This window comes from Engystomops pustulosus, chromosome 2, assembly GCF_040894005.1.
Source record: "Engystomops pustulosus chromosome 2, aEngPut4.maternal, whole genome shotgun sequence".
Classification (NCBI taxonomy): Eukaryota; Metazoa; Chordata; class Amphibia; order Anura; family Leptodactylidae; genus Engystomops; species Engystomops pustulosus.
Genome location: NC_092412.1, coordinates 41500882 through 41522610, shown reverse-complemented (window position 1 = coordinate 41522610; position 21729 = coordinate 41500882). Strand labels below are relative to the sequence as shown.

The following is a 21729-nucleotide window of genomic DNA, read 5'->3' as shown; positions in this document are numbered from 1 at the left end:
TAAGCTCTTGTGTCACCTCCTCATCCTCATAGACTGTAAGCTCTTGTGTCACCCCTCATCTTCATAGACTGTAAGCTCTTGTGTCACCTCCTCATCCTCATAGACTGTAAGCTCTTGTGTCACCCCCTCATCCTCATAGACTGTAAGCTCTTGTGTGACCTGCTCATCCTCATAGACTGTAAGCTCTTGTGTCACCCCCTCATCCTCATAGACTGTAAGCTCTTGTGTCACCCTCATCCTCATAGACTGTAAGCTCTTGTGTCACCCCCTCATCCTCATAGACTGTAAGCTCTTGTGTCACCCCCTCATCCTCATAGACTGTAAGCTCTTGTGTCCCCCCTCATCCTCATAGACTGTAAGCTCTTGTGTCACCCCCTCATCCTCATAGACTGTAAGCTCTTGTGTCCCCCCTCATCCTCATAGACTGTAAGCTCTTGTGTCACCCCCTCATCCTCATAGACTGTAAGCTCTTGTGTCCCCTCCTCATCCTCATAGGCTGTAAGCTCTGAATACACTACCCACAGTCAGTATGATAACATACAGGAAAATCATTTTTCTGTTAACTTTCTGTTATTTAGGTCAACTTTGAGTATATTAATATAGGCATGTCCCCTTTTCTTACACTCCGCGTTAAAAAAATCCAGCGATTACTGTTTAGTCATATAGGTTGTAGATAAACCACAAACTCATCTATTTATAACAGTGTGAAAAGTTTCCACCGGTGTTGACCACATTTTCAGTGTTGACCACAGCAGGAGCTCAAACAGTGTATCAGTGTATTACCTGCCACAGTATTACGCAGGAAGTTCACTCAGGAACTCAATGTATATGTGTATGCACTGCATGAATATACAAAGGGTGGAAAAAGTATTCATTAACTCTTGAACTTTTCTCATTTTTAGACATTACAGTCACAATCCTAAAAGTATGTATCAAGTATTTGTGAAGTGTAAAATAAATGCTACATTATTTCAAATTAAAAAGCTGAAAAGTGTGACATTCATATGTATGCTGATGACTGGTTCACGCAGCAAAAATTTTATTTATTAAATTATTTATTAGATTATTTTATATTGCTCCCTTATAAAGAATGGCTGGACCATTATACAACCCCATGTGTCACCCCCTCATCCTCATAGACTGTAAGCTCTTGTGAGCAGGGCCCTCACTCCTATTGTTCCATACGACTGTTTGTTCTTTGTAATGTAATATAGTTGTATATGTCCCCTATGATTTGTAAAGCGCTACAGAGTTTGATGGCGCTATATAAATAAAGATTATTATTATTATTATGCAGCCTCCTCTGTACTCTAATCAAAATCCAGTGTGTCCAATTGCCTTTAGAGGTCACCCAATGAGTACTAATATATTTAACTTATACAAAAAGCATGTTTCTAGGTGCTATAGACCAGAAGATAGGGGCTTCTGAAGTGACACTCTTCCTTCAACCACTAAACTTGACACATCTCATGCCAACATGAGGTGAGAAGAGTCATGTTTGCCTGACTTTGGGGGAGATTATTTTCAAATAAAAGAGGAACTTCTAAAAAGGTTATTTCTTACCCTGCCTAAGAGGGGTAGTAGTTTAGTGGGGTAAAACCAGGTGACAGGTTCTCTTGAAACAGATGTAAAGTGAGGGCCAGGGCTAGGATATTCTCCTTCACTCTCCAAACTGTGGGCACCCCACCTAAATCCTGGGTGAGGGGGTGACACAAGAGCTTACATTCTATGAGGATGAAGGGGTGACATAAAAGGTATAAGATCTTGTATAATGGTCCAGCCATTCTTTATAAGGGAACAGAACAACATAATTTAATAAATAAATGATGTCTTAAAATATCAATAAGCCATCACCATAACAAGGTGATTGTCACGGTGGCTCCCGCCACCCACGTTCCGGGTCACGGGCGCACCTGTGCCCCTCAGTGTGCGGGTGCCTTCACTACCCACATCCCGGGTCGCGGGCGCACCCGAGCCTCCCTGCGCCACCCGGCTCCCATCAAAACCTGCTGATTACTTGGGCGCTCTGGAATTTAAAGGTCCAGCGCACCACTAATTGGTGATGGTTCTTTTCAGGAAATGGATAAAGCCCGGCGTCTCCCAGCATTACCTGGCGGATATTTGAGCCTATGCCTTAGAAAAAGCCTGCGTTCCTGTTCCCGTGTTCCTGTGTGTTCCTGTTCCCGTGTTCCTGTGTGTTCCTGTTCCCGTACTCCTGTGTGTTCCTGTCCGTTCCTATGTTCCCGTTTCCCTTCTGCCTGGACCTCCCGTTGCTGACCATGGATTGAACTTGACCTTGCATCTCTGCCGCCTGCCCTGACCATGTGCCTGAACCTGACCACGAGACTGTCTCCTGCAAAGGTACCTCGACCATGGCTGCCACTGCGGGCTAATCGCACCCGTGGAACGACCTGGTGGCACCCCACCGCAGCAAGACCATCCCGCTATGTGGCGGGCTCTGGTAAAGACCAGGTGCCACTTAGATTCCGGTCCCAGGTGTCGGCTAGTATCACCTCCCACGATGGTCCAGTGGATCCATGCATCCTGAATCTAGACAATGATACTCTTCTAATTGTTGAAATGGAGCCTAAATATCTGGAAACACAGAGGGGGCAATTTGCCAACCTGTTGCAGCATATCCTATCCTTTCTTTGGAAATAAGCCACGAGATTAATTGTTATTTGTATCTAATCCACTTTGATTAACTACTACCAATGGTGGTAACGAGGAAAGTAAATCTAGGAGACGTATTGAGGCACATTTACTAAGGGCTTGGCGCCAGTTTTCTATCAGACTTTGCACGTTCTTTTATGTGCAAACTGCTTGCACGTGTAGTTAAGAAGTGCCCGCTCTACATTTGTGTCGAATGTGACCCTTTTGTGTCGCAGTTGCACTATTCTTCACGCTACACAAACCCCGTCATTGAAATGGGCGTTCCACATTTAACATTCATAGTCCGACAGAAGTTTGTTGCTCGCCCCCTGTTAAAGGTGAACCAAAAGTTGCTCTCTGTCGGCACAGTGCAGGGTGCGCCATATTCATGAAGAACGGGCGCCATAGGCAAACTGCGCATAGTACAGACTGAAAAGTTTTTAGTAATTGTGCCCCACTGTCCCATTCCTCTAGGCATGTTTTGCACTGTTTTGCACTTTATTATACACAGTCAGTACTTTGCAGAAATAACCTTGCAATGTTATTTTCAATTGTTAGAAATGTGTATCAAAATAATATTCTCCTCCACCTTACTGAAAACTAAGAAAAAGAAGAATAAAAGTTTATGGAAACATTATACATTTTAACACATTTACATGCAAATATGCAATTGTTATTCCTAGGGAAGTAAAAAAAAATAATAAAAGGAAAGCTGGGATCCCGCTGCTGGTATTCAGACTGCGAACGGCGTGCAAAATCAGCACAAAGTACAAAAAGGCGCCATTGTAATATCTCTGTAATAACCAACTGCTGCTTGATGTACTTTATACGTCTTTCAACTAGCATTACAGTAAAAGTGAGGAGCTGCTAGCTGGAAGACTATTAATAAGATCTCATATAGCACCTGTCACTGCACTGTTTGTATCATAAGTTTCTTACCACCCTCATGTGGTCTTCAATGGCAAAATGAAAATATAAAGACCTATAAGGCTCTGATAAAAGGTCCAAATGTGGCCAAAGGTGGGTCTGGGGTGTTTATAAAAGGGGTTATTGTTGTCTTGTTTAAGGCCCTCTGCTATTAATGTCTGTATATTTTATGTTTTAGGGGTTTGGGTTTAGGGTCTGTTATATAAAGTCTGGTTTGAGGTCTTTAATTTTCATCCTAGCCCTTAATATGTTAGCCAACTGCTATGGGATTATTTACAGCCGCTTGCTTACATACTATGATATCGGCAACCGGCTGACGTCATGGTGTGTGCAATGCAGCATGCAGGGGCCGGAATACGAAAACCACAATTTCAGAAGACAGATATGGACCTGCGAGGGGGTCCAAATCTCAAGTATACGCGGAGTCAGGGTTTTTCAGCACATTTTTTGTGCTGAAAAACTCACCTTTATTTACAAACTGTCCTAAGACAGAAAAAACCTTGTTGGTCAGGCCTAAAACTTGACCTTTATTGGTATTCAGCCTATAAAATCTCAATTAATTAAATCTTTTTTAAAACTCAGCTGATACTTCACTGTATACAGTCAACTGTACACATTAATATATAGCAGCAATAATTATACTGCACACATGAGTATATACCAGCAGTGACATAAATATATAGCAGCAATAAATATACTGCATACCGGGATTGCTATGAGGCAGATATAGACATATCACTTACTGTTTAAATCAGTTGCAGCTGATGCCTTCTCTCTCTCTCTGTGCCAGCCTGGTCTTTATCTTGGTGGACACCTTGAAGCTCATTTAGATGGCCACAATTGTGGCCGTGATCTGTCAGCATCAATTGCGGCCAGATCATGGCCACAAAAGAAGTTGAGGAGCCGCTCGCCTGCCTATGTTAGGAGAAGGAGTAAAGAACGCTCACACCTCCTCCTCCTCCCGGCTCTGTGCTCGCCCAGGATCTGCTCAAGATGAGCACATGGCGGTCTAAATGCACCACAAGAGGTGACCATTTTATGTCCATCAGGTAGAGAACATCATGACAATTTTTCCCAGCTATGACTTATAGCTGCAGAATTTGCCACCTGGCTTTAGTAGCAAATAATGATTTTTGTGCCCCTCATTTATATAAATCTCCTAACATGTATCAAAATAATAATATAAATACATATTTTACCCACTAAATGAAAAAGAATATACAGTACATAGTAACCCACTTATTTCATTACATATAGCGTCCAGAAATTAAATACATACATCACCCCCTGAATGAAATATATACAGGCTCCCCCCCCCCCCCAAGTGTCATATACATTGCCACCTCTAAATTCTGTTCAGCACTTCCCCTGAATTATGTACATTAATTCATGTACAGCACCCTCCCTATTTTTATCACATTGGAATGCGTTGGAATTATCACACATCGTGTGAAAGCGCCCTAAGGGTGATACCACACGTGGCGTTTTGAACGCGCTTTTGGCCCGTTTTTAAGCCGTCCAGCAGAAACGCATGCGGTTTTTGAAAAAGCATACGTTTTTGACAGGTTTGACCAATTATCTTAGTTCAAACTGGTCAAAAACGCATGCATTTTTTGACAGACGGCTTAAAAACGGGCCAAAAACGCGTTCAAAACGCCACATGTGGCATCCACCTAAGGGTGATGGCAGACATGCCGTTTTGGCTGCGTTTGTAAACACAAACACGGACCAAGCCGCACCCACCGGGTGGGTGGAAACGCATATGGAAACGGCTGTGATCGGGAACGAGCCGCCGGTGTTTTGCATTAAACTAACGCAAAACACCGGCAGCTTGTTCCCGATTGCAGGCGTTTCCATAGAAACGCCGATGCGATCGGGGCGCGGCCCGCCCCGGTGGGTGCGGCTTGGTCTGCGTTTGCATGTACAAACGCAGCCAAGACAGAATGTCTGCCATCACCCTAAGGCCGCGGTCACACGTACCGCTAGGCGTCCGTTCATAATGCGACGCTAGCCCACAGGGGGCGGTCCCCGGCCTGAACACACATGCATTTCCAGGGAAACGCATGCGTCTCTCTGGAAACGCATGTGCGTTCGGGCTGAGGACCGCCCCCTGTGCGCTAGCGTCGCATTATGAACGGACGTCTAGCGGTACGTGTGACCGCAGCCTAAGGGTGAAGACACACGTGGCGTTTTTGGGCCGTTTTTAGTTGCGTTTTCAGATCGTTAAAAACGCATGCGTTTTTGACAGGTTTGACCAATTATCTTAATTCATACTGGTCAAAAACGCATGTGTTTTCAAAAAACAATTTTACAATCTGAAAAAGCACTAACTAAAAACGGCCCAAAACGCCACGTGTGTCTTCACCCTTAGGCCGCGGTCACACGTACCGCTAGGCGTCCGTCATAACGCGACACTAGCGCACAGGGGGAAGTCCTTGGTCCGAACGCACATGCGTTTCCAGGGAAACGCATGCGATTGTTAAGCCGATTGCATGCGTTTCTCTGGAAACGCATGTGCGTTCGGGCCGTGGACCACCCCCTGTGCGCTACCGGCGTGTTATGAACGGACGCCTAGCGGTACGTGTGACCGCAACCTAGGGTAGTTTCTTGTAAAAGCCAGAAAAAAGGGGTCTGGAGCTGTATTGGGAAAAGAGAGGTTGTCCTAAACCTGGTCCATCTCAGGCCGGCGCCACACGTGGCGCTTTGTCTGCGCTTGCAAACGCAGACAAAGTCGCGCCCACCTGGGCGGGCCTCGGCCCGATCGCATCGGCGTTTCTATGGAAACGCCTGCGATCGGGAATGAGCCGTCGGTGTTTCGCAGCTGTGAGTTTTGCCTACCCAGGACCTTGTAGTAAGGGACCTGGTATAGTCCAGATTGACTTGTTGTTTGTACTGGTTAGTTTTTGATTGTGTTGAAGAAAGGTTGTGTCTTGGTTTGTGTTGTTAATAAAGCAAAGGCCAGTACTGGTTTTGTAGACTTTTTTTCTATGTCTTTGTCCATGTTTCAATCTGTTGAAGGCCATTGACCTGCCTCTACCAAAACTAATACTTCACAATATGTAGAGTAAAGGAGACATTAGGCCAATATCATCTGTTTCAAGAGTCTCTTCTGAAGCTGGAAAGTGTGTACCGTATATGTATGACTCTAGATGACCCCATAACTAGTTTCATATGTTATTTGATACAAATATTCACTGACAATTGGATATGCAATATTTAGACCTCCTTTAAATATTATTCATCTACAGGTAATTTCTGCAATGTGATATACAGTAGAACACAATGCCTTTTAACCTTAAGCAGCTGGAGTGTATGAATGTAATATAGGACACACAAAAGGCAGGATGTTATTACACCGACACGCAGGCGGTGAGCGTTGAATCATCCCTTCTCTGGCCTATAGGCATGTATCAATGGTCACAAAAGCCAAGGTAGAGGCTGTTTTCACTATAGGTATCAAACCAGGATCTGTGTTGGACTCTGATCACATGTAGCATTTACATTGTGTGTTGAATTGCAACAGCTGAGGAGAGTAGAGTCGCCAAATTACTTTTCTGTTAACATTTCATTTTGTAAATGCAAGTGTTAATGTATGTGTGTTAACGCAGGTAGCGGGGACACGTGTGCACGGCCTGGACGGGAGCAGGAGCGTGGAGAGGCGAGTGGGGGACAGGGCAGTGCCACCACCGAAAGGCACGGGTGTGTCTGCGATCCGAGGCTCGCTGGGACACCAGGACACCCAGCAATAACTATATACAGCCTCCCCAGTAATCACTGTATACATCTTCTCAACACACAACACTGAGCTTGATTTTGGTTCTGTTTTCTTGTACTTCTAGATGTATACAGTACAGATAAAAAGTTTGAACACTCCTTCTCATTCAAAGAGTTTTCTGTATTTTTATGACTATAAAAATTGTAGATTCACAGTGAAAGCATCAAAACTATGAATCATAGTGTGTGGGGCACCATTATGTCAAACAGTATGTAAGCAAGCGGCTGACGTCATGGTGTATGTGACGGGATCGTGCGGGAAGATGGAGCTGAAGAGAAACTGCGGGCGGTGTCAGAAAGGTGAGTACAGAGGTTTGTTTTTTTTAAGGCTTGACCTCTGGCTATATACGGGGAGGTGCGAACACTGGCTATATACTGGGCTGCTGGCTATATAATGGGGGCAGGGGGGCTGCTGGCTATATACTGGGTGTAGGCTGTGACAATGCATTTTCCACCCTTGGCTTATACTTGAATCAATAGGTTTTCCCTGTTTCTGTGTTATAATTAGGTGCCTTGGCTTATACTCGAGTACATTTGGATAAATCCCAAATAGCGTCCTCTCCTTGTTAGGTACTGGCTAGGGAGACTGGCTATCTCTTAGGGCGCGGTCACACGTTGCGTTTGCAAACGCAGACGCAGACCAAACCGCGCCCACTGGGCGGTCCGCGGTCCAATCGCATCGGCGATTTCCATAGAAACATAGAGAAACGCCGATGCGATTGGACCGCGGACCGCCCCGGTGGGCGCGGTTTGGTCTGCGTCTGCGTTTGCAAACGCAACGTGTGACCGCGCCCTCAAGGAGATCTTCACAAGTGGAGAACTTGGTAATCTCAGCTGGAAACCACTGCCTGGTAAGGCAAGAGTTAACATGTGAAATGTTTTTAATCAGTGATATCCTTTGTTCTATTGTAAAGCAAGCTGGAAGCTGATTGGAGAGTGCTGCCACCTGACCAAGGGAGTATAAAACCCCCTGGTGGACTGGAGCACATGCTCAGTTTGAAGTCTTGGATCTGGGTCAGCAGAGTGAGACACAAGTCCAGTGTGCTCCTGCAAAGCTGCCGTCCAGACACACTTCCAGAAAGCAGAGGCATCTCAGGAGGCTAAGCCTACTTAACAAAAAAGTGTGAAATAACTGAAAATATGTCATAGGGTGATGCCACACATGGTGTTTTGAAACTGTTTTTGGTCCGTTTCTAAGCACTCCGTTAAACTCATGCGTTTTTTAACAGAGTGCTTAAAAACGGACCAAAAACGGTTTTAAAATGCCATGTGTGACATTACCCTTAGTGTAGGTTCTTCGAAGTAGACACCTTTTGCTTTGATTACTGCTCTGCAGATTCTTGGCATTCTCTTGATGAGCTTCAAGAGGTAGTCACCTGAAAAGGTTTTCACATCACAGGTGTGCCCTGTCAGGTTTAATAGGTGGTATTTCTTGCCTTATAAATGGGGTTGGGACCATCAGTTGTGTTGTGCAGAAGTAAGGTGGATACCCAGCTGATAGTCCTACTGAATAGACTGTTAGCTGTTTTTTTTTCTAGCCATAATACAAATTCTAAGTAAAACAAAAAAAGAGTTATTACTGTAATAAGTCTGAAAAATTGGGAAAACTTTGAAAGTGTCCGTCCCATCCATCAAGCGCTACAAAGAAACTGGCTCACATGAGGAGCGCCCCAGGAAAGGAAGACCAAGAGACCACAAAAAATGTGAAAAAAAAGAGTATATACCCCTATCTATATCATAAATATATGTATGCTTAATTATGTCATTTTTTGTTGATGTATTTTAATATATTAATGTAATAGATGTAAATGTAATTATGCATTTGTCATTTTCTATATATTTTTGTCTTTATTTTTGCACGTCTTATTTCTTTCTATAGCAATGATTACCTATCACCCATAATATTTCAGCAATAACTCTTGACTTGTCATCCATGTAACTTCCTTACCCAATCTTCTTTCTGCTGATACACCTCCTTCCACGCAGAGGTTTGTTTTCTCCATCTCTTCTAGGAGATGATGTCACGACTGACCTCCAGGGGTCTCCTCCTGCTCACTAAACGCTAAACACTCCCCCCGCCCACATCGCGCTCTCGGACTACATCTCCCGGCAGCCACCGGGGCGGAGCCGCATGCGCAGTGACTCAGAACGAATCCTTTTAATGCGGTGGGCGTGGCCAAGTAGATCTCCGCAACTAAGTCTTTCCCCTCTCGGCGGCCGCCATGTTTATGCCAGAGAGACGATGACAGGAAGGAGAAGCTTGTGATCACTGCGTGAAAAGAAGTGAGGGAAAACAAAAAACCCCGCACGGGCGGAAGAGGCTGAGGCTGAGTGGCCGTGTCGGTGCTCGATCCTCTCCCGTGACAGAGGTGGTCGGTGCTCGGGAGGGGGTGACGCAGTTTCCGGGGATGAGGCAGTGCTGCTGTGTGTCTGGCTATAGATATCCCTCCTGAGAGGTATTTATAGGCTGCTTAACCCCTTACCCCCTGCAGCCTCTGGAGTGAAACTTTACAGTGTGCAGGGGGAGGGCGGCTGAGAAGAGCCCCTGCTACCTACCTATCCACCTACCTACCCACATGCCAAGGCTGCCCCCTGCCCCCCTGGAGATCCCTGCTCCTCTGCTGCTCTGGATATAACACAGTCCCTGGGAAGTACCTGCATCCTCCTCCTCCTGCTCAAGTTCCTCTACTAAGTGGCCCTGGGCTCCTCTGTCATTGTCAAGATGTCAAATCCTGTGCCAGTGGATATGGTAAGATGCCCAGATCGCTGCCATGCTGCTACTGTTTACAGGTTTACCTATGGGTATAGATCATTGTGGTGCGGCCCCATACATTGGTGATATGCCAGTCTGATAGATGCGTCTGTACCTGTGCCCCCATCTGCTGACCTTTACTAAGGTGGCATCTCTCCTCTGCGCCAGGCTCTGCCCGTGCCATGGTTAGCATTGCTGATGACTTTTCTGTTTCTTCCTGATGGTTATAGTTTGCATAGCGCCGACCTATTTTGTAGCGGTGTGTGTATAATAATTTCATAGACACACAAATATGTGAGTGTATAATATATAGATATCTAGGTATTTATTATTGTGCTGCCTCTGTTTACATCACAAATCACTTGGCTATTACATCCCCCACCCCCCAATCTATTCCAAGCTGGAATCAGTCGTGTAATGGTTAATGCCCGGACGTCGTCATTGAAGTGTAATATGTTTATTTTGTTGACCGTTGCCATTATTACACAATGCAGGACGTGTAGCGCTAGCATTGCCCGGTTTTACATTTGATTAGACACGCCACTTATGGTAATGGTGGCAGAGATGCGGGCGCTGAGACCCCCTCTGACATAGTGACAGCGTGATGTATGTGCCATTGAATGTGTTTCTTCTCCACTTGGATCCCAGTGGGGCTCACAATCTAATTTCCATCTCGTATAGACCGTAGCCTAGGAATGCAGCGGACCCATCTGTATATGTAGTGTGGGAGGGACAAGCAGGAGGAGAACATGCAAACACCAGTTAACCCTGGTTAGTCCAACTCTGGACTGCGGGGGGGGGGTGGGGGGGGAATAGTGCTACCCACCGACCTTTCCTGTAGGTGTCTCTTTTGAAGACTGCAACCCCCAGCATGTACAAATAACACTCTCTACCTGTACTCAAGATTCTCCGACCTGTTTGTCTATTTGTAAAATTACAACCCCCAACATGTACTGGCCATCTCCTTTCTCAAGTATTCTCTGCAAGACTACAACCCCTAGCGTGTACCAAAAACTGTCAATCTCCTTTAATCAGTGCTCTCTAACTGGTGACTGTTAATTTGCATGACCGCAACTTCCCACATATACTTTACACTTTCCCTTCCTCTACTACACATGTTCATCTACAGTATAACAACCCCCAGCGTGTACTAATAACCCTTCCTCTACTAAAATGCTGTCTACTGTCTGTCTGACTGGTCTCCAACCTATGGCGGTCTATATGTAAATATACAATCCCCAGCACTGTATTAAACCCTGACTCTCCCCCTACTCGAGCGCTGTCTATTTGTAAAACTACAACTCTCAGCATTGTATTAATTATCTTTTCTCTTTTTCAATGGCTTTCTAGCTATGGCAAAACTACAACTCCCAACATGCTGGAAGTTGTAGTTGGGCAACAGGTTGGAAATCGTTGCTCTCCTAGTTGAAGTGATTTCTCAACAGGAAATTGCAATATATTAATGATTTAACGATTTGTAAATATTCTCTGGTTTTATACATTTTGTTTCTACAAATACATTCTGTATTTATTGATTTGTATGACTTTTATATCAGCTCTTGTGTTCAGTGTTTGGATATCTTGTCTGGTTGTACTTGGCGTGTGGTTTGACCCCATAGCGGTGCCTATACAAATCCTATAGCTGGATGTAGCGTCTAGGGAAGTGAAACCCACTGTATACAAGATAATGTGACCTGTCAGCAGTTCATAGAGTTTAGGTTTGTCTCCCTATTACTTCTTGTATCAGGACTTTGTATCTGAAGTGCAGATTTTTTTTTTTTTTTTTTATATAATTTCCAAAATGTGTTCCATTTGAGTTCTGTGCTTGCCCTGGTGTCCTTACTGTGCAGCATATGGTTGTAGTCTGTGGGAGATGAAGTGCGGATGTGGTGGTCTGTTCTCCGCTGGTGTGTGAGGGGGTTTATGTCAGGGCTTTCATGTCACAGATTTTCCTATAACCTTAAATGACTCTCTGATTTTTACATAGTTTTGTGATCAGTCTGCTGTCGCTAAGCAGGACCTTTATTATCCACAGGATTATTGTATCTGTCTTGTTACATAATCTCATAGTTTCCCCAGTATAGTGATGACCAGGAAACGATCTATAGGACATGAAGTGGCGATTTCCGTCCGAAATAATGTTCCTTTAAGACCTGACCATGTACAGTGAACACGTCCATCCACGCTTGTTTGTATCTGTATCGGGGGGGGGGGGGGGCATCTGTAGCTTGTTACATTTTTACACTCATAAGAATACAAGAAAAGTTATTAAACTTTTATTTAGAATTATTGTTTATTGAATTATTGAAATCAGAGTTGCACTACCAATTTTAGGGGAATTTTAGGGGGTTGGTCTGACACTGAAGTGAAAAAGATCAAGTTTTCCCCTCCCCGGGGATAACTGATAGCCTGCTGATGAGTAGGGTCCCAATGAGAATGGGGCTCTGTTATACCCAAATGAAGAGAGCAGCTCGTGGCACTTGCAGTACTTGGCTACAACCACCAGTGACCAGAGCGGCAGTGCACATGTCCAACCTCCCAGGTCATTCATTTTGGGTACAAAGGATTGCCATTCTCATGATCCATGGGAAACCCACCACCGATTTCGTCAAGTTATCCCCTATCTAAATTGTTGTGATTTGGCAACCCATTTGGCAAGCTTTTATACTTTTCGAAGGGGGGGGGGGGCTTTGGAGATTATCTGTGTAGCCGACATAAAATGGCTACATGGTGGCCACTAGATTAATAGAGCAAGAATATTGCTCATATGCTATGGGCACAAGAGACAAGTCTTAATCGGGATACACACATTACATTGAAGCGGCTTACTGCATTTTTTACCTTTAAGGGGTGGGAAACTAAAAGTGGTTTGTTTAAAAAAAAAAATGGCCATGGAGGGGGGGTGAAAGTGTGTGCGTTTCCACCCCCACACTCTGGCTGCAGTGATGGTTCCTGATCTTCAGTATGACCACTAGTTATTCATGGTCCTACTGCTCCATCGGACTTGAGGCACTTCCAGGACTATGGGACCAGGAACTATGTAGGAAAGATTGGGCTGTAGGGTTTCATCAAGCTTTGACCCATCAGTTCTCAGGGGAGATAACCCACCACCATAGAGCACTTGGATGAGCTTTATGTGATAACCCATCTGGATATACAGCGGTGGACATAAGACAGTATTTTATAGAATATTAAGTAATACTTCATTACTTGCATAGCACTGCGTGTTACGTACCAGCTGTCACCCTCTGAGTATGAGTGAGAAATCTGAACCGCAGACATGTAATCACCGCACTGCCCGTGATGATTGTCGGATTTATCAGTCCCAATAAAGTTTTATGAGTGACAATCCCCCGCTGATTTGGGTAGGGTTTGAGCCATTGTAAAATAGCCGCACTGTTTTATATTTTGCTGTAACCATTTGAAGCAATTACTGGTGGATCTGTTCACCAAGGAGAACTATAGGGATTCCTTGAGGGACTTACCTTTTTGGGTTTGGGGTTGTTTGAAATCCCCATCTAAAGCCAGGCCGGCCATCCTAAAGACCCAGTGCAGAGAAAACTCTGGTAAATCCTTGGACAGCTGGTCATCCTGTGCTTCCTGGTTCATGGGTAGTGTTCTCTATGCACATCTGGACAAGTCCTTTTAGGGCTCACATACATAATGGTGTCCTGTGCAGAGTATACACAGCAATATGTATTGGCTATACAGATCTATATAGACTGTTATTGCAATTGTACAAGCTCTATAGGGTGTATTGTATAGAAAGTGGGTAGAATACTTCCATGCACATGAAGAGGAAGGGCAGGCAATGCAGGACCCATGAGGGGAGATTTATCAGAACTGCTCTAGTTGTCCATAACAACCAATCAGAGCTCAGCTTTCATTTTCTCACAGCTGTTTATAAAATGAGAACTGAACTCTGATTAGTTTCCATGGGCAACTAGAATAGTTTTACCTCAGACACTTCTGATAAATCCCCCACCTCCCCACCCCTTGTCACAATAAAACCATTTGACCAACTACGTGTTGAAGGATCATAGCTTATACATATAGCCATATACATTGGTTACATATTGTAACTTTTCCGGTTTCGGTCGTACTAGTTCAGGTGGATTGGTGTTTGCGGGTGTTACATAGGGGTATACACAGAGGTTAGCTGAGGCCTGTACAGGCATAATGACTTTATAATAAATGTCCGCTCTGGTATGTATATGCTGAATACACGCATTGTAAGTAGCGCAACGGGGCGTCCGTGTTAGAAAACATTGTCCTATCATGTACAAATCCTTTCTAATACAATGCGTCATTATCCTACACATTAAAGCATAACTCCCACTATATGAATTATTCATTAAGCAGCGGTAACGTGAGCGCCGTTACAAAAGTTTACTGTCCTCGCCACGTGCAGCATTTTAACCACTTTTTGTTTTTTCCGCCTCTCTGGGCGGCCCTCATCGCATCCTGGGATGATGCAGATGACTGTATCGGTATAAATCCGGGAATAGCTCCTAGTTATACAAGTGCTGGAATATATAATTTTTTTTTTTTTTTAAAGGGGGCTTATTTGGGACCTACTCCCAGCTGGGATCTGCATCGAAGCCTGGGGGCATATTACACTGTACAAGAGCAAGTGCTTTTACGATTCTTCAGTTGGGACCTGTGTAATGTCTGGGTTCAAGTCCCACCCAGGTTAACATCTGTTCTCCGTGTTTACATGGGTTTCCTCCAGGTCCTCCGGTTTCCTCCCACACTCCAAAATATACTGGTAGGTTAATTAGATTGGGACAGGGACTCATGTGGCAAAGTCTGAGCAGCTCTGCATAATTTGTGTGCGCTATATAAATAAATAATTATTATAGAAGAGTTTGTCCCCTTGATATGTACTGATTCAACGGATAGTATCCGGACCAATTCTTTCACACAGCGCTCTGGTGTTCACGGCCCCATGTGTGAGCCGATTGCCCAGGCTGCGAGTTATAGAGGAAGTCCTATTCCTAACTGTTTGTGGATCAGGCAGTCTTTAAGCAATGGTCCATGGAACCGGTAGGTAGAAGGGTAGCCTTAGAAGAACTAGTTCGGGTTCATGTTGAAGGTTTGCATCATTAAATCTAAAGTCCTTCACACTACCCTGAGGTCTTCATCTCTTGACTATGTCATTACCCAGTGTGTAAGTAAATTAGAGACTACAGACAATGGGGCAAAATGAGAACGAGCATTTGGGCAGCAACGTCTGAGGTCTGGGCCACCAGTTGTAAATGGCAGGTTATTTCATACCCCGCTGTTTACTGTGGTCGGACTATTGATGTGCTGGCGCCCAGTGTAAAGGAGTCCATTAGACTTCATGCAGTGAGGGGATAATTCCTCTCCACAGAGAAAAGGAATGGGTGGAAGCGGCAGAAGAATGCGCCATCCCCTTTTACTCCAAGGGAGAGCTGGTTAATGACCCGCTGCAAAGAATGTGAAGCAATCTAGGAGTGAGGAAAGTCTTGACATGTCATTAATACAACACATGTATGATTAACTTGCTGGTTGGGCCTCCGCTTATGTGCACTTCTCCGATATTAACGTGAAATTACTCCGCCATTCGTGGTCATGTTATCGTATTGTACCTGTGTAGTGGGAATAACTTGCTGGTTCATCCACAACTGTGTCGGTGTATAAGAGATGATCATATTAGGCAGCAGAGGTGAAGCTTCCCTTTCTGGACATGCATGGAGGTAGAGGTGTCAGCTCAAAGGTCATGGTGGCCGCTAATATTCCCTGTGGGGTATACCACATTACAAGCCATGCTGCATCCTGGGCGCACACTATTTCTGGTGTATGTGAGAGAAGGGGGCACACCTGTCCCATCGCCATCCGTTCATTAAGGTCTTTCGCCCACCATGATGACATTGTATGGTGAGGGACATCAATACAGGCAGCATGGGCAATGGCCACCGTGACTACTGATTCGAGCCGCTTTCCCTTCATGACTTGAACGAACTTCTAATGTACAGAAAGAACATTATATCATTTTATGTGTAGATGACGATCTATGGTGGCAGGATGGTGTCTACATCCTCCTGGCAGATTCTATACAAACATTGGATGACTTGCTCTACTGTCAAGATAACTACAGGGTGATCGATATCATGGATATACAATATGGGCAGTTTGTTATTGTTTTTTCTTCCTAAGTGAAGCCATTTTCCATATGTCCCGTTCCATAATATTGACCTCCTTCCGCCCTCTGAGGTAGGATTGACTTGGGGTAGAATGTTACTCTTTCAGATGTCCTCCCTCTAGACGCCTTACTTGAGGTCTCTGAGGTCACTTCTGGGAATTTATTGTTGTCACATGAGCTCTCTGATAGATAGGAGTCTAATTCATGCCTAGCCGCCCACCCTACACTGCGAGGAGGGTCAAAAGCCTCTCTGGAAAGAAAAGGCTTTGAAGAACCTTCTGACATAATGACTCTGGGGGTTGCCTTGTGGCCTTCTGTTTTGGAAATTAGCTTTATTAGAAAGAGTCTGTGTCGATTTGGTAGTTTTCAGATCTGAACCATAAGACACTGATGTTTTTTAAGAAAGTGTGTTATTATTTTTTTTATTTTTTTGAGTAGTTCTATACGTGAGATGACAGCCGGTGGTCAAGTTCATACGTAATCCTCCAGGGCTTATATTGATCTAGCAGCTTACATGCTGTCTGGGGTCATCTGGACCTTAGGAAGTGGCTACTGCATCAAGAAATTTAGTTTGGGTTATAGAACCTTGAGGCCAGTGCTCCACAAAAGACCTATGGATTACAACCCCCCCCCCACCTATTTTATTTACTGATGGCCCCTTTTCTCAATTTGTAGGTAGAGAACCCACAGGAGAAATTTGTTGTGGATAATCCTCTACGGATTACAGTCCCTTTAATAACAGTTGGATATTATATCAATTGAAAATTACATGATCTGCAAATTCACTTATGGAGAATCTGATAAAAAATCTACAGTAAATTTGCACCCGGATTCAGTTGCGCACCCATGTGCATTCACCCGAATCCCTACTTTTCTTATATCTCATCCGCCGGTCCTGCCCGTGTTTCTACAAGCAGCAGCTCACATACCCGTCCATCCTATGTAGATTTCTCTCTTCATACATCTGATGACGCTTTGTCTCCAATCTATTGTGTATTTCATGCTTGGTGCCTCCTGTCTGATTTCTAGGCTGTGGTTAGTAAATTGGATGCTTCCTGCATTACTGATTATAACTGCTAGTTAGGAAGATTTTATTAACTTTCCAGTATGCAGCAGATTGTAGCGTTTTTTTTTTTTTGGCTGCCGTAGACACGTGGCGGCATGTATTAAGCCGGGAGTGTTTCTTAGAAAAGCATTTCTAATGTGATGTATATTGCATCCCTTTGGCTGTAGATTCCTTCTACAGTCTACCATAACATGTAACTGCACAGTATACAACCTCCTAGCAGCGTATGGGGCTCTTTATCGCTCATAAATGCAAATTGGGTCTTTAGTTGGGTCCAAGGCCACTTCAATTTTACTACTGAAAGTCCAGCTGTCTGACAACTTCTTCACCTATTGATCTTTGATTTCTTTGTTAGGCTTCATGCACAAATGGGTGTGCAAAAATGGGCTATGAACCGGGATGCATTTTCGGCCGGGAGGAGAATGGGGAAATTACTGTAGCTCATCTGTCTATAGAAAGCTGAGTGGCTCAGTTTTCCCCTTAAATCCAGAAAGTAGGGCCTGTCCTACTTTTTGCGGCATGGACATTTAGCTTGCTCACGGTGCAGTGAGACAAGGTGTGCCCATTTTTTGTGCCATATGGCTGGGTGCATTACAATGACTTTTAAGAGTATTTCGAACTTGGCCACTGTTTTGCAGAACTCCAGCCCATGGTTAACTGGAGTGATCCGTTCCATCATTGGGCTAAGATTCAAGGTGGACATATGGGAGAAGGCTTGTGCTTACTTTACATTTAGGTAAAATTGCCCATTGGAATTTTCCATTATGTCCCCCATGACGGCACCTGGAGGTTGCACCTTGACCTTTGGTAGGGACAGGAAGTTGCGAAAGATATAAGGCCCCTCCTCTGCCGCTGTTCCCCAGTGTATTCCTGTCCCTACCAAGGGTCAGGGTTGCGAGACCTCGTCTCTCCCCTTGGGGGGGGGGGGGGAGGAATGAAATTAGAAACCCCCCCAGGACGGGCCGCGAGCGGGGGCTGTACCTCCCTTCCTGGCTGGACGTCTTGCGGGACGCGTCCTGGCTCCCCTCCTCCTGCGGCCTGGAGCTGAAGCCGAGGGGAGCATGGGTCTCCGGACCCTGGATGAGGTGCCCCCCGGCTTCCGGGCGCTACCTCCCACAGCTACTGCCTCCTGTACGCCGGTGCGTACTGCGCGACGGCCGTGTATCGCCGGCCGATTCGCGCATGCGCAGTGCGCCCGACTTCCGGGTTGGGTCACGTGACTCTTAAAGAAGCCATCTGATTGGCTTAGAAGGTGGCGGGAAGTTTAAAAGTGCTTCCTGCTTTGTGTCAGCCTCTATACCACCAACGAGTTCACTACTGAAGCTGTGGAAAATATCCTTTACTATGGCGGACGACCTTGGTTCTTCCCCCATTGTCCCGGGTACCGTGAGTACAACCAAAAAACTTTACTTAAAAGGGATAAAAATTTGGTGTGCATTATTGTTTAGATTCTAATATAGTCTGTCTCCTTGTCCTAGGACGACTCTTCTAGACCTAAGGACAAGGAGAAGAAAGACAAGGACCCCAAAAAAGGGAAATGTGTTACTAAATCAAAAAGATGTCTTTCCTGTAACATAAGATTATCAGATTTGTATCCAAAATCACTATGCTCTGAATGCCTAGCCAGGGCCCTACAACAGGAAAAGGAATCAATGTTAAATGAGCTTAAAGCGGCCATGCGGGAGGAATTCCAATCCTCTCTTATGATGTTTACCAATTTAAACCGACCGATACCGGGACTGGGCCCTGAGCCAAATCCCGAACCTGAACTGGTCCAGGATCCGGATTTATATCAAGAGCCAGCTCCTAAAAAACTTAGATCCCAGGACACTGATTCGGACTATGATAAATACTCTGCGGCTCCTACCTATTCTTGGAAGGACTCGCTTGATGATGTCTCCTCGGTGTCCGAGGATAAAGGAACCTCAAAATACCTTTTTTCTAATGAGGAACTGGATAACCTCCTTAAAGCTGTACGTAATACGCTTAACGTAGAAGAGGTGGTAGAGCCAAAATCCATCCAAGACGAATTGTTTGGAGGGTTAAAATCCAAAAGGAAAAGGGTTTTCCCCATAAATCAGACCCTAAAAGATATTGTCCAGGAGGAATGGAAGAATCCTGAGGGGCGGGCAAACATCACTAAAGAGTTCAGGAACAGGTTACTCTTTGACCCCAAAGAGACAGAAACCTGGGACAGCCCCCCCAAGGTAGACATCCAAGTGTCTAAGGTGGTGAAAAAAACGGACCTGCCATTTGAGGACTCTTCCCAACTAAGAGACCCCATGGACAGAAAGGCTGATGCCCTACTCCGTAGAGTTTGGGAATCTTCCATGCTCGGCCTCAAGTCTAACATAGCTGCTACCTCGGTAGCAAGAACTCTGTTCTTTTGGTTAGGAGAATTGGAAGACCACCTTAAAACAGATGCGGACAAGGATCTCCTTCTACAAACAATACCGCTGCTGCGTTCAGCGACAGGCTTTCTTGCTGATGCTTCAGCTGAAAACATCAGACTGTCAGCAAAAGAAGGGGCTCTATCTAATTCAGTCCGTAGGGCTATTTGGCTTAGACAGTGGGGAGGGGATGTAAAATCCAAGACAAAGCTCTGCAACATCCCATTCACAGGAGACTTCATGTTCGGCGCTGAACTGGATACTCTTCTGGAAAAAGCCTCTGATAAAAAGAAAGGTTTTCCGGAAATTAAGAAACCCCAGAAAAACTATTCCTTTCGGAATCCCAAGGATTCTAAAGACTCCAGAGGCAGAGGAAAACAGGGCCGCTGGTCCTTCAACAAAGGTGGAAGAGGCCGAGGATATCTATTCTCCAACCTTCCACATCAATCAAAAAAACAGTGACTACCAGGTAGGGGGGCGTCTTCTTTTCTTTTTCCACAGATGGGAAACGATCACATCAAACAAGTGGATCCTGAGTATCATCAAATCAGGTTACCAGATAGAATTCAGCTCCCCTCCACAACAAAAATTTCTTGTCTCCAACCTAACATCTCGGAGAATGACAATACAGCTATGGAAGAATCTTCAAGAATTGTTAACAATGAAGGTAATTGTTACAGTTCCCAAAGAAGAAGAAAAGAAGGGCTTCTACTCCCCCTTATTTCTTGTGAAAAAGCCAAATGGGACCCTTCGACTTATTATAAACCTCAGGCGGCTAAACAAGAACATAAAATACAAATATTTCAAGATGGAATCAGTAAGGACAGCCACCCCACTAATTCCTCCAGGCGCACAAATGTGCACTATCGACCTAAAGGACGCCTACTATCATGTCCCCATACACAAGAATCATCAGAAATTCCTAAGATTCGCAGTGGAATCACCTCAAGGGAAGGTCTGCCACTTCCAATTCAGAGCCCTGCCCTTCGGAATTTCATCAGCCCCCAGGACCTTCACAAAGGTCATGGCAGAAGTGACGGCATTTTTGAGGAAAGAAGGAATCTCAATTATTCCATATCTGGACGACCTCCTCATAGTGGCAGACTCGACCCCGACTCTTCTCAATCACAGAGATCGGACGATACGAACCCTGCAGAATCTGGGCTGGATTATAAATTTCCAAAAGTCCCATCTAGACCCCCAGAGGGAGACAAGATTTTTAGGAGTAATGTTAGATTCCAGACGCCAAACTTCTTTTCTTCCACAAGACAAGAGAGAATCCCTTACCTCCTTCATAGACAAATTCCAGAGGAAAAAATCATGCAGCGTCCGTTCAGCCATGAGACTGCTAGGTCACTTAACAGCTTGCATAAACTGTGTATCATGGAGCCAGTTCCATGTAAGAACACTACAGGCGTGGACACTAAAAATTTGGGACAAGAACCTGGATCATTTAGACTTCAAGAAGGTCATTCCCCTGGAAGTCAAAAATTCTCTAAACTGGTGGAAATACCAACAGCATCTAGAAAAGGGAATACCATGGAATCCAACTCCAGTCCTGATCATCCAAACAGACGCCAGTTCCTCAGGATGGGGAGCTGTTCTTCCAGACCGTTACCTTCAGGGGTCATGGTCCCCTTGGATGAGAAGACAATCCTCAAACCTAAGGGAATTATCGGCAGTATGGGAAACACTAAAAAGGCTTCCCAGAACCCAGGTAAAGAATATCAGGATCCTCTCAGACAATGTGACCACTGTGGCCTATCTACGTCGTCAAGGGGGCACAAGATCCTCGGACCTGATGGAGGTCACCAAGAAGATCTTCTCCTGGGCAGAAAATCACCTAGATTCCTTAACAGCGGTATTCCTAAAAGGGTCAGAGAATCAGTCAGCGGACTTCTTGAGCAGAGAAAAGATGGACCCACACGAATGGTCCCTGAACAGGGAAGTTTTTCTTTCTCTAACCCAGAAATGGGGCTCTCCATTGGTAGATCTGTTTGCC

At 45.0% G+C, this 21729-nt stretch overlaps 1 protein-coding gene and 1 long non-coding RNA gene across 2 annotated transcripts in view; one reads left to right on the top strand and one right to left on the bottom strand.

Annotated features, from left to right (window-relative positions):
• Positions 1–9532, bottom strand: part of LOC140117541 (uncharacterized) — a 29746-nt gene extending 20214 nt beyond the window's left edge. Inside the window, exon 1 of the long non-coding RNA XR_011853035.1 lies at positions 9302–9532. This is a non-coding gene — a long non-coding RNA (uncharacterized lncRNA). The remainder of the gene's footprint in view (positions 1–9301) is intronic.
• Positions 9533–9563: 31 nt separating this feature from the next.
• The window catches only part of UBL3 (ubiquitin like 3), an 88565-nt gene continuing 76399 nt past the window's right edge, over positions 9564–21729 (top strand). Inside the window, exon 1 of the mRNA XM_072134364.1 lies at positions 9564–10102. Within this exon, the coding sequence (XP_071990465.1) occupies positions 10076–10102 (27 nt within the window). The 5' untranslated portion in view covers positions 9564–10075. The remainder of the gene's footprint in view (positions 10103–21729) is intronic.